This window comes from Zingiber officinale, chromosome 7B (assembly GCF_018446385.1).
Source record: "Zingiber officinale cultivar Zhangliang chromosome 7B, Zo_v1.1, whole genome shotgun sequence".
NCBI classification, from domain to species: domain Eukaryota; kingdom Viridiplantae; phylum Streptophyta; class Magnoliopsida; order Zingiberales; family Zingiberaceae; genus Zingiber; species Zingiber officinale.
This window is the reverse complement of record NC_055999.1, coordinates 117,923,871-117,937,439: the sequence shown is the minus strand read 5'-3', so window position 1 is coordinate 117,937,439 and position 13,569 is coordinate 117,923,871. Positions and strand designations below refer to the sequence as shown.

The window sequence follows — 13,569 nt, the reverse complement described above, 5'->3', positions numbered from 1 at the left end:
ACCTGTGGGAAACTTCCGTAGAGTCGGACCAGTCATCCCAGAGATAATCAATGAGGCTAACTGAGATTATCATTTTTTTTCTCCAAAAAGTCTAATATATTTCCATATCAGACCCATCGTTGGACTTGATATGATTCCATAACAGGCCTACTATGGCATGATATAGTCTAATATCAAGCTCAACGTGGACCTGATATAGAAATATCAGGCCCACACTGAGCCTATGATATGATCAAATATTAGGCCCAGCTCAAGTTTGATATTTTCTCATATTAGACTCATGCATTAAAAAATAGTGTGAGATTTAGGAGGTGGATAGGAAGGGAATAACACTGTGTTTAGTGTTCTTTTTCATAGTTTTGAAACTAGGATATTTCAAAGTTATTTTAATTTTTAATATATCTTATAAATAATTTAATTTTTTTAAAAAATCAAATATTTTTTAATAATAATAATAATAATTACCCTTTTTAATTTTTGTCCATAAACAATTTCTCATATGCAATGTTTGAGTAAAGACCCACTAATTTAACGAGTAAATCATTAACCCGAAGCAATAATCATTCTTGAATTCCTTCCTTCAACAAGGAGAAAGTTTAGAGTGATTATTAATCAAAGTATTCTACATTCTAAATCACGTGCCATTGAAAGAAAAAAAAAACTCCTTAACAATAAAATCAACAAGCATTTTAAGGTCAAATTGATGGGTAAAATAATAAATCCAGTTAGAAGGATCGTATTTAAAGAAAAATTTTCTATAAATAAATATATCATAGTAAATATTTGAATAATAATCTGAATTTCTGTTAATGTTGACATCGGGAAAGTTAATAACTTCAAAAATAATGTGTAATTAATTACTACTAATCATTTTGATTAGTAATATATTATGAAAATATATTGGCTAAAAGGTTAAAGAAAAAATAAATAAAATTTAAAATATTATGTAACTTACCAACCGACCGCATCGAGACGCTCCTTCGGTCGTCGGCTTCGTCCCCACGCCGGTCGCAGATAATGGGCGAGTGCTTGTCGTGCTGCCGGCCGCCGGCAGAAGTGGGGCAGACCTCCGCTGCATCATCGTCCCGTTACTTGGGCGACTCTGCTAATCGGAGGTCGAGGAAGAAGCCCAAGCAGGAGGAAGGGACGGAGGTTAGTGGCGGCGGCGGCCGCAAAGGACGGTTGCTGGAAGTCGAGTCTGTGGCTTGCGAGTTCGAGGAGGATGAGCTGCACCGCTTTACTGGTCGTCTGTTCTCGAACGGGGCCAGCGAGATGGCCTGCCTTCACACGCAGCAGGGGCATAAACGGTCCAACCAGGACGCGATGATCGTTTGGGAGGTATCGGTCAAAATGAATTTTTTTCGCCTTCTACTTTCTGTCATTTGGGGGATTGAATGCGGAAGAAGGGGGGTTTTCTGGTTAGGGATCATATTGGATTAGCTTTTTAGTGGTTTAAGATGTTCTCTTCCTTTCATTTTCAAACTGTCAAGAAAAATCAAGTGGAATCCCTTCAAAATGAGAATCACATAACAATAAAATTAGCAAATGTGATTGATCACAGAAAATTTGTGAAGGGAGGAAGAAGAAATAGGAAGGGCGAGGGAATTTAGAAGGATTCCAGCAAGTGGAGATTTGACAAGAAGATATATGTTAAACTGGGTTAGAGTTCATTCCATGCCCAAATAACTAGTCATTTAGGAAGGTTTACCCTTGGAGATAACACTGTACTTGTTGGACTAAGCATCCTATCATCAACAAGTCCCCTCGGTCCATTATGAGTTGAAAATACTCCATTAAAGATGCTCAAACTTCATGCTTGAGGACGTGTACAATTTTCTAGAGAGAAGAGATGCTATGTACTTGCTCTCCACATGGATTGGGCTTGAGAAGGATGAATCAATCAATCAACCAAATGGATCAGGCCAAAAAGAATCCAAGCAACAACAATAGAGACAATAGGATATTAGAGTAGGTTAAATAACATGATTAGTCCATAGAATATGTTACATAATATCATTGGTCTATAGACCTTGTGATAAGGTTAACTAATTTTATTAGTTCTCCATGTAATTCTATAAATAGACAATCAATATGCAACCTAAAGGCATTCAATTCAGTACAATATAACTAGTGTGTGAGGTTAGAGATTTCCTCCAATAAGTCCAATCTCTCTCTCTCTCTCCATTCTCGATGATGCCATTTTAGGGATTGGCGTTGCTTTGCCCTAGTGGCTAGCACATTGATACCATGTTGCCCGAGGTGCCGGGTTCGAGCCCTCTTAGCAACAAATGAAAATGCAATATTTGCATAATGTTGCCTGAGGTACCGTGTTCAAGTCCTCTTAGCAGCAAAGTGGAACTGTGCCTTCCCAAAAAATCCCTATGGGGGTTTCTGGGATATGGGGCCGCTCAGCGGTGGGGCCAGTCACTATAAAAAGTTTTTCCTACCGTAGTTTTAGTCCCCGGAGCTATGGTGCCACGGTAGGACATCCAGGTTGTCACCTAGGTACCCGCAGTTCGAATCCTAGCTATGACGTATTTGTAGGAATTTTTCCTCCAAATGGGGGGTGCAATCAAAAGATGTTGGGCTTCTGGGTTGGCCGCCGTGTGCGCTTCCTGATTTACTCTGGTGGCCGGTGGGAAATTTCTATGGGGCCGAGCCGGTCACCCCAGGGAGAGTCAACGAGGCTAACTGGGATTATCGTTAGTTGGTCTAAGAGTGGTTGGATTCCCACTTTATCATGTTATTCAGTGTAAACAATAATTCATTGATATGGCTGTTGGTTGCTACTCGGAATATCGTATTGCTTCCCCTGTACAAAATTTTTGTACAAGTCCTGAACCTTTCCTAACAACCTATTGTGTTCTTTAGAAATTAAATTTGGAATCGCAAATAGAACTTAACATTATTGATTCCAAATTCAACTTATCTGTTCTTAGAGGTTTAGACTTGGATCGCAAACGATGCTTAACATTATTAATCCAAATCCACCCATGTTACAAATTCGATTAAATATTTATTTCAGAGATTGACTTCCAGGTTAAGCGAGGCACTAGGCCTTCTTGGTTATGGGAGCATCCACCACTTCCTAGACAAAGCCTTTCAACAAAATTCAATATTTAATCTCCTTATAGTAACCCTAGGTTTAACCAATAAGAACAATCGAATCACAAGATCAAAAAACAAAAGAAGCACAAATTCTAATCATAAATCCGAAACATAGAATCACTAGCCTCTCGTATTTGGTATTTCAAGATCTAAACAAAAGAATGAACGAGTTATGATGCGGAAACTAATAACTAGTTATACCTTTTGTAGCTTATAAACCTCACGATCTTCTGTCGTATTCCTCTTCTTATCTCGGACGTCGTGTGGGCGACGATCTACCGAGATGAGAATCCACCCAAGGCTCTTTCTTCTCCTAGCAAGTTTCAGTCACCAACTCTTCTTGAAGGGAAACTTTCTTTTTCTTCTTCTTCTCCACAAGCAATCGGCCACCAAGATGAAATAAAGCCTCCAAGTGCCACCGGCCTCAACAAAAGGAGAAGAGAGAAAGAAGAGAGGAGAGGGTCGACCACTACCAAGGAAAAGAGAGGAGAGAAATAATAGATGTCTTGTAAGGTGAGGCACCTCTATCCTCTCTTTTATATTCTTTGATCTTGTCAATTAAGGAAAATTTTAAACATAATTAAAACTTCCTTATTTTCCCTTGCCAATGAACAAAAGGAAAGTTTAATTAAAAATTTCCTTTTATTCTTTTAATGGCCGACCCCTACAAGTCCTCCAAACAAGGAAAGTTTTAAACACAAAATTAAAACTTCCTAATTTGTTTTCGGAAATTTTTTAAAATAAAAATTTTTCTCTTTAAAAATTCCCTTCATGGTTGGTTATAAAAGAAAACTTTTATAAATTAAAATCTCTCTATTAAAACATGTGGATAATTACAAAAAGGAAAGTTTTCTCTAAAATTAAAATCTTTCTTTTAACTACAAATAAGGAAAGATATCAAACCTTTCTCTTAATCTTTTGTAGAAACTATAAAAGGAAAGATTTAATTTTAAAACTCTCTTTTAAATCATGACTTCCACATAAGGAAAGATTTTAAAATTAAAATCCCTTTTAATTTTATTGTGGCCGACCACCTACTTGGGTTCCAAGCTAGGGCCGACCACCACTTGATCCATCAAGGCTTATCTTGGTCGGCCCTTGCTTGGGCTCTAAGCTTGGCTTGGCCGACCACCTTAGGATGGGTAAGAAGGTAGGTATGGGTGAGTATAAGACTTTATAAATAAGAGGCTACGACAGGGATCGAGAGGAGGAATTGGTTTTGGTCTCTCGATGAACTTGAGCTTCCCGTGTTCGCCCCGAACACCCAATTAGAGTTCATTAATAATAACTCATACGTCTAAAGAGTTATTATTGAACTACCGCACAAATCCCATATTACTATATGGGCTCATTCTTATCATGAGTGTGTTAATCTCCCTGTGTTTAAGATATCGAATGTCCACTAATTAAATGAGTTACTGACAACTCACTTAATTAATATCTAACTCCAAGAGTAGTACCACTCAACCTTATTGTCATGTCGGACTAAGTCCACCTGCAGGGTTTACATGACAAACCTTATGAGCTCCTCTTGGGGGCATCATCAACCTAGATTCCTAGGACACAGTTTCCTTCTATAATCAACAACACACACTATAAAGTCGACGTCTTCCACACACTATAATCAAATTTCTATTCCTATCGAATGATAAGTAGACGTCTTCCACTGCAACAGCCGCCACTTTCGTAACATTGCCCATGTAGACGATTATCTCTCCTTCATATAGTCGACGGGTTTCCTAGAACCCCTGTAATGAATTGCAAACATGATTAGTGGCTCCTGTATCTACACACAGGTGCTGGTAGATAACACCGCTAAACATGTTTCAACTACTAGAGAATAAGATATACCTTTATCATTCTCTTTCCTACGAGGACAACCCGCCTTCCAATGTCCAGATTGCTTGCAGATGAAGCACTTGCCCTTTGGTTTCTTCACTCCAGCTTTTGGTCCAGTACCTAGAGATCTATTCATCTTCTTTGCTGAGCCAACCTGTTTCTTCTTCTTCTTGCCTTTCGACTTAGAAATAGAAACATTTTCAGCAAAGTAAATTTGAGAATTATGACGAAATATCCCTTTTGCTGCCTGAAGTTCCATCAGTAGTTCTGCCAATGAATAAATCCTTTTATTCATATTATAGTTCAGGCGGAACTGCTCAAAATTTTTGGGTAGCGTTGGAGAATAATATCGATCTAGGTTTCCCCATCGATTTCAGCTCCAAGGATTTGTATCTCGTTCAAGTAAGCCATCATCTTTAGGATATGATCCCTAACGGGTGTACCCTCTGTCATGGTGGCTGTCATCAATTTTCTTATTGCCTCTTGCCTAGCAGCCCGATTCTAGTGTCCGAAGAGTTCCTTGAGATTGTTCATCATATCATAGGCAGTTGGCAAGTCCTGATACTGATGTTGCAGCACATTTGACATTGAAGCCATAATGTAACACCGCGCCATCTCATCTGCCTTGACCCATTTTCTATGATACTCAATTTTCTCTTCACTAGAATCGCTATTAGGCACATTAGGGCAGACTTCTAACAGTACAAACTTATAACCTTCAGCAGTTAGGACAATGTCCAAGTTTCTTTTTCAATCTATGTAATTGGGACTAGTAAGTTTGTTCTCTTTCAGTATAATAGCCAGTGGGTTGAAAGTCATCCTAAGAATCACAAAATAAGTTTTGGTCAAGACTCTAAATTTAGAATAATATTGATTCCTCAAACAATACTATTTAAATTTACCAACACCTCTACACACCGTGAATTTTGTATGTCACTTAGTGTGAACGTATACAAATTCAAATATTTGTAAGAGGAGTTTTTACCCATTAATTTTATTCTTGTCATCCTAACTTTATGACAAATAAAATTAATAGTTGGTATTCCTTTGGTCACACAAATAATAACAGTGACTCCGTTGGGGAGGATATTATTAAATGTGTCTAAGTGTATACCATTACTTGATACTTAGTCCATTAAATAGGATTGTGCCCCTTCAGTTGGAGAAGATCGCACGCTCCTAAATAATTTCCTATAACCATCCATAAAAGGAAGTTTGAACTAGTAATCCACAAACAAACTCATCTGTTGTGGAGGGAGACACTCAGAGTTTCCCTCTCCCATTACTTGATACAAACTCATTTTGTTTGCATCACTTTCAAACAAGTAATGGAGACAGTGGAATTTATTTAAAATCCCTCTCCCACTTAGTTATTTAAGGTGAGGAATTTTAACTATGCAAGCACACATCACATGCGCACACACATTACAGTAAATAAAAGCAATAAATATGGAAATTAATTTTCCAACTATTATGGCTTTTTCCATCACTATCCTCCGTGTGCTGTCAGCCCTAGGGTTCATGTCGTCGGGTCCATCGAGCTTCCTTTTCTGCTACGCCTCTGGTCCTCTAATAGTACCACGCCTTGCAAGGATACGATCCGCGACAAAAATAGAATTTTACATATATCGATCCTATATTCCACAAGGGAATGTACATGAAGTCTAGATCAAACAAAATGTAAAATCCTAGGGCTAATACAGCTCCTGCTGTATTTAATAAATACAATCATGCACACACATAAAATGCCCTTGACATGTCCAAAGGTCCAATCACACACAATCACAATAAGCTATAATAGTTGGAGCCTGCAACTACAGAGTTAGCATATCCTATTATTATCCTGCCTAAATTATGTATGACATGTGCATAATTAAACTGAAAACCAAACACACAGAGGCAAACCCTAGCTCTGATACCAATTGTTGGTTGCTACTCGGAATATCGTATTGGTTCCCCTATACAAAAATTTTGTACAAGTCCTGAACCTTTCCTAACAACCTATTGTGTTCTTTAGAAATTAAATTTGGAATCGCAAACAGAACTTAACATTATTGATTCCAAATTCAACTTATCTGTTCTTAGAGGTTTAGACTTGGATTGCAAACGATGCTTAACATTATTAATCCAAATCCACCCATGTTACAAATTCGATTAAATATTTATTTCAGAGATCGGCTTCCAGGTTAAACATGGCGAGGCACTAGGCCTTCTTGGTTATGGGAGCATCCACCACTTCCTAGACAAAGTCTTTCAACGAAATTCAATATTTAATCTCCTTATAGTAATCCTAGGTTTAACCAATAAGAACAATCGAATTACAAGATCGAAAAACAAAAAAAACACAAATTCGAATCATAAATCTGAAACCTAGAATCACTAGCCTCTCGTATTTGGTATTTCAAGATCTAAACAAAAAAATGAACTAGTTATGATGCGGAAACTAATAACTAGTTATACCTTTTGTAGCTTATAGACCTCACGATCTTCTGTCGTATTCCTCTTCTTATCTCGGGCGTCGTGTGGGCGACGATCTACCGAGATGAGAATCCACCCAAGGCTCCTTCTCCTAGCAAGTTTCGGCCACCAACTCTTCTTGAAGGGAAGCTTTCTTTCTTTTCTTCTTCTCCACAAGCAATCGGCCACCAAGATAAAATAAAGCCTCCAAGTGCCGCCGGCCTCAACAAAAGGAGAAGAGAGAAAGAAGAGAGGAGAGGGCCGGCCACCACTAAGGAAAAGAGAGGAAAGAAATAATAGATGTCTTGTAAGGTGAGACACCTCTACCCTCTCTTTTATATTCCTTGATCTTGGCAATTAAGGAAAGTTTTAAACATAATTAAAACTTCCTTATTTTCCCTTGCCAATGAACAAAAGAAAAATTTAATTAAAAATTTCCTTTTATTCTTTTAATGGCCGACCCCTACAAGTCTTCCAAACAAGGAAAGTTTTAAACACAAAATTTAAACTTCCTAATTTGTTTCTGAAAATTTTTTAAAATAAAAATTTCTCTCTTTAAAAATTCCCTTCATGGTTGGTTATAAAAGGAAATTTTTATAAATTAAAATCTCTCTATTAAAACATGTGGATGATTACAAAAAGGAAAATTTTCTCTAAAATTAAAATATTTCTTTTAACTACAAATAAGGAAAGATATCAAACCTTTCTCTTAATCTTTTGTAGAAACTATAAAAGGAAATATTTAATTTTAAAACTCTCTTTTAAATCATGACTTCCACATAAGGAAAGATTTTAAAATTAAAATCCCTTTTAATTTTATTGTGGTCGGTCACCTACTTGGGTTCCAAGCTAGGCCTGGCCACCACTTGATCCATCAAGGCTTATCTTGCTTGACCCTTGCTTGGGCTCCAAGCTTGGCTTGACCGGTCACCTTAGGATGGGTAAGAAGGTGGGTATAAGACTTTATAAATAAGAGGCTACGACAGGGACCGAGAGGAGGAATTGATTTTGGTCTCCCGATGAACTTCGGGAACTTGAGTTTTCCGTGTTCGCCCCGAACACCCAACTCGAGTTTATCAATAATAACTCATACCACTAAAGAGTTATTATTGAACTACCGCACCAATCCCATATTACTATATGGGCTCATTCTTATCATGAGTGTGTTAATCTCCCTGTGTTTAAGATATCGAATATCCACTAATTAAATGAGTTACTGACAACTCACTTAATTAATATCTAACTCCAAGAGTAGTACCACTCAACCTTATTGTCATGTCGGACTAAGTCCACCTGCAGGGTTTACATGACAAACCTTATGAGCTCCTCTTGGGGGCATCATCAACCTAGATTCCTAGGACACAGTTTCCTTCTATAATCAACAACACACACTATAAATAATATCATTTCCCAACTTATCGGGCCTTTTGATTTATCGAGCTAAATCTCACCCATTGATAAGTCAAAGAAATAAATACTAGATATATGTGCTTGTTATTATATCAGGATTAAGAGCATACACTTTCATAATAACAAAGGTCTTGTTCTTTTATGCAGTCAGTATAAAAAGAAACTATCTTAAATGGTCATGCTCAATACACTCAGAGTGTACTAGTATAATTTTATAGTCAAGATAAACTAACACCAAATTACACTACGACTTTTCCAATGGTTTGTTCCTATCCATCTTAGTCGTGAGCTACTATTTATAATTTATAAGGAACTGATAACATGATCTTCTGTGTGTGACACCACACACCATGTTATCTACAATAAATTAATTGAACAACTACACTTAGCATATAAATGTAGACATTTGACCAATATGATTCTTTATTTCAAAATAAATGTTTACAAAAAGCTAGGCTTTTAGTATACACTCTAACAATGGTCAAGTCTTGTCAACAGAATTTAAAGTCATAGATTCTCCTAGCTAGCAATGTATCTGTTTTAACTGTGATTTATGTCCTATCCCAACCTTGTAGAATGAGTTATATATTTTCCCCTAGGTAGTTGTTCAAAAGTCCTAATATCTTCATATTAAATGTCCAACAATAGGATCAGGTTTACTTCCTAAAACATGGACATTTAAACATGCTCTAGCTTTATTGAAGTGGTTATGAATGTTATCATGTGGAACTACAAAAAATTTCAAGCACATTCCACTTAATTTCTTTCTCCAATCATCATGGACCCAACTTCAGTTTTTCTCTGTAATCCAGTTACACTTCCAATTGAATCAAATTCTCTGTCAGTTTTAGTTTTTCAATTAGATATTTATATGCGTACTTCATGACCATTATCTTATAATTTTAGTTTCCACAGGTGCACATCTTTTAAGCCTGACCATGCATCCATCGGTGTGCATTGGTGGCTTATCTAATTATCAAGGATATTTTGCAATATGAGCTGCTCCTCAGGCAACTCTTCTGACAATGTCTGTGATTCGTTCAATTAGTGCCTTTCCCCTTTAATTGCTTACTTTTATATTTTGGTTATAACAAATATGTTATCTGAGAACCGAGAAGCATTACAAATATAGTCATGTAAATCTTTATGCAGTTGATTTACTGATATTAATTAAATTCCTGCTTAACACGCCAAAAATTCCTTGAGGTACAATGACATTCTTGTTCCTGTAGAATTTTGTATCAAGAAGCGACACCATCTTCTGTGGAGTGTTCGATGGCCATGGTCCATTTGGTCACCTGGTGGCCCAAAAGGTCAGAGATTCTCTTCCTCTCAAATTGTCTAACAAATGGAGTGCTAACCTTATTGCTAAGGTGAGAAGTAAGGATTCTGAAGAAATGACATCCTTCAATACTGATGAAGAACCTGATGAAGAACCTAGTGACTCCTCGGAGGTCCATGGGGATGGCACAGTACCTGAAATGTATCCTCCACTAAAGAAATCCTTCTTAGAAGCCTTTAAGGTAGTTGACAAAGATTTGAAAGATAACTCAGCAGTTGACTGTTTCTGTAGTGGAACTACTGCTGTTACTATGGTGAAGCAGGTAACAAGTTCTAAAACATTTGTCTTTTCCTCCTTCAAAAAAAAAGTTAGGCATTGTCTCTTGTTTCAATTGATAGAACTTGTCCTAATTTTTGTTCTAGTTTTGGTATTCCAAAAAACACAATGAAGATAAGCTTCCAGTCTATGCATTTTAACTTGTATTTCCTACAATTATCCAGGGACAAGATCTTGTAATTGGAAATCTAGGTGACTCAAGAGCAGTGATGGGCACCAGAGATGAAGATAACAATTTGATTGCAGTACAGATGACTGTGGATTTCAAGCCTAATCTTCCAGGTATAATGCCTTTCTCTCATTCCCCAACTATATGATATGCTCACCAACTGACTAAGAGTGTTTAGATTTTTACTCAACACATTGATTTTTCTTGGAAGTTGTACATGTCTATTTCCTAGTTCACCAATCATCTTGTTATATTTCTATTTCTTTCATCAAATTTGTTTAAGACCCAAAATTAAACTTGGTGCTGTTTTTGTACTGGGTTAAGCTAGAGTTGAGCAGACAGTCTTATCCACCACTTTTTGTTATTTTGAATTAAGCAAAAGCAAGATAACTTTGATATCTCTGTAGTGTGTCTTTTTCAGTCCATCCAACAATCAACATTATTTTGAATGGCGTTGGGAAAGTTGACAACCCATGCATGAGCGACCCCCACTAATTCAGTCTTTAGATGGGATTATTATATAAAACTTGTTCTACCACCGGAGATTTATTTGTGTCATAGAGCAGACTTATTGTGGCACTAAGGCTTACCGCTCCCCCGTGGTGAATTTTTATGTTGTTATAAAGCCTCATTGTTGAGGCATTATCATTTTTTCGGCAATGAAACATCGGCATACCATTATCTAGGAGAAGCAGCAAGAATTCGGAAATGCAAAGGAAGAGTGTTTGCCCTGAAGGACAAATCAGAAACTGCACGTTTATGGCTACCAAACAAGAACTCACCAGGCCTGGCCATGTCAAGAGCTTTTGGGGACTTCTGCCTTAAAGATTATGGTTTGATATCTGTGCCAGATATCTTGTATCACCGTCTCTCAGATAAAGATAAATTTATCATTCTTGCTTCTGACGGGGTATGTTTTTTTACTGTGTCAAAGAATCACATTTCAACTTATGAACTAGAAATAACACAGACAATTTATTGCCATTGTTTCATATAATCTACAACAACAACAATAATCAAACCTTTACCCCACTATGTAGAGTTGGTTATATGATCCTTCTACGTCATTTGACTCGATCTCTTACTATATCCTTATTTAAATGAATTTTATCTTATTTTAACATTGCTAATCAAATCTTCTTTGGTCTCTCTCATCCTCAATTAATGTATGTATTTTCATAGTCTCATGTCGCCTAATTGCTTCTATAGTCCATGTATCTTCATTGTCCTTTATGTATTTCATGTCTTGGCATGCCTAATCTTCAACATGCTTAATATTCCTTAGTTTAGAGGTTTTCCTCATTGTCATGTGTTGGCAACATCATCGACATGTTTGTTGTTAGATTGTAATCTTGGTGGAAGATATATATATATATATATAAAATTATAACTTCTCCTATGAAATCTTCACAGTACCATCTTTTTGCATCAGTGTAATCTTTTCTAAATTAGCACAAATTTGTCAGTTTTATGTTGCAGGAGGCTAGCAAGGATGCTTTCGTCCATACACCAAAATTGTCCAACCTATAGTACTCTTTTTTGTCGATCAATTCCTTTGTTTTTTTCTGTGTTATTTTCTCTTCTTGAAATAACTACTAGTTCTTCAGCTCGCTTTCATCATTGATCTTGACTTAATGGCAGTAGTGCTAAATTTTAAATTGTGATGATACGGTTAACAACAGCCTTGTCGGATATTGGAGTTGTGCAACTAAATGATCTTCGAGAATGCATTGCTAGATTATGTTACTGACTGATGGCGAATCTTTGATAGGTATGGGATGTTCTATCGAACAAGGAGGCTGTTGACATTGTTGCTTCAGCACCATCTCGTGCGACAGCCGCAAGAGCCCTTGTCGACTGTGCGGTGCAATGCTGGAGGCTGAAATTTCCTACCTCAAAGATCGATGATTGTGCTGTTGTCTGTCTGTTCTTTGAGAAGCAATCATCAACCGACCAATTTCAGAAAGTCGATTCCAAGAAAACACCTACTCACCCATCAGAATCGACGGAGGGCCCTCCAGATAAAGAAGCTACAACCATGCTAGAAATGGATCGTTCGGTTTATGGAACTGAGAATCATAATTCTCCACTGGATGAGATTGTACCAGTAACTGAAGAACCTACTAAGACCCTTGCTGCTTGCATATCGACTGTTGAGGATGATGAATGGTCTGCTCTCGAAGGCGTAACGAGAGTGAACTCGATACTCGATATTCCAAGATCTTTGAATACTGGAAAAAGATCTACCCATGTGGCAAAATAGTTGTGAGATTATTGATTTAAAGATAGATCTCTCCATTCTTTCCATTGTTTGATATCTCAGATTCTCAGGAAAGTCTGAAACAAAAGCTAGTAGACTCGGAGCTTCTTCGATATCTGAAAGTGTATGATCACATAGATCATTAGAGCATTATGATTCTGCAGTAAGTTCACAATCTTCTTTTTTTTTTTTTTTTTCATGAAGTTGACTTGAAGCTTTGGTCAATCTGATCGGTTTAAATTAATAATTGATGTAACCATGCGGGCGAGGACCGATTAGCCATGCTTCTTCCACGCATCAAACCTCGCTATCCCTCCCTGTCCTTTGATTCATCCATGATCAGACGGCTAGATCTTCTTCCTTCAAACCTCGTCTCGCACTATGGATGACCCAAGCCTACGAGAAGAGATTTTTAGCATCCTTCTGTTTGCCACTTTGTGATATCAAGAAACTAGACAGTCATATTTAAGACAGAGAGAGAAAGACGCTCTCTCGAATCCAACGCCGACCACAAGAAACGAAGATTCTCGCTCGGTTTCTCGATTCCGGTCCTCAATCCGATTCCATCGAAGTTAGAAACCCGCCGCGAAGCGATGCAAAGGGACAGACAGATCGAAGCTTCTCCTCCCTCTTCACCAACAACAACAGCGGCCCGATGCTTCTCCAACGGCCCCTCTCTGCCTTGTCTCTCGCTCGCTCTCGCTCCAC

At 37.5% G+C, this 13,569-nt stretch overlaps 1 protein-coding gene across 1 annotated transcript; it reads left to right on the top strand.

Moving 5' to 3' along the window:
• Positions 1–973: 973 nt before the first annotated feature.
• Positions 974–13,019, top strand: LOC122007162 (probable protein phosphatase 2C 66). Its single transcript, XM_042562969.1, has 5 exons — positions 974–1,338; positions 10,047–10,418; positions 10,597–10,714; positions 11,288–11,511; positions 12,373–13,019. Exons 1-5 carry the CDS (start codon positions 1,018–1,020, stop codon positions 12,862–12,864), a joined length of 1,527 nt encoding a protein of 508 aa, XP_042418903.1. The 5' UTR covers positions 974–1,017; the 3' UTR covers positions 12,865–13,019.
• The last annotated feature ends 550 nt before the right edge of the window (positions 13,020–13,569 follow it).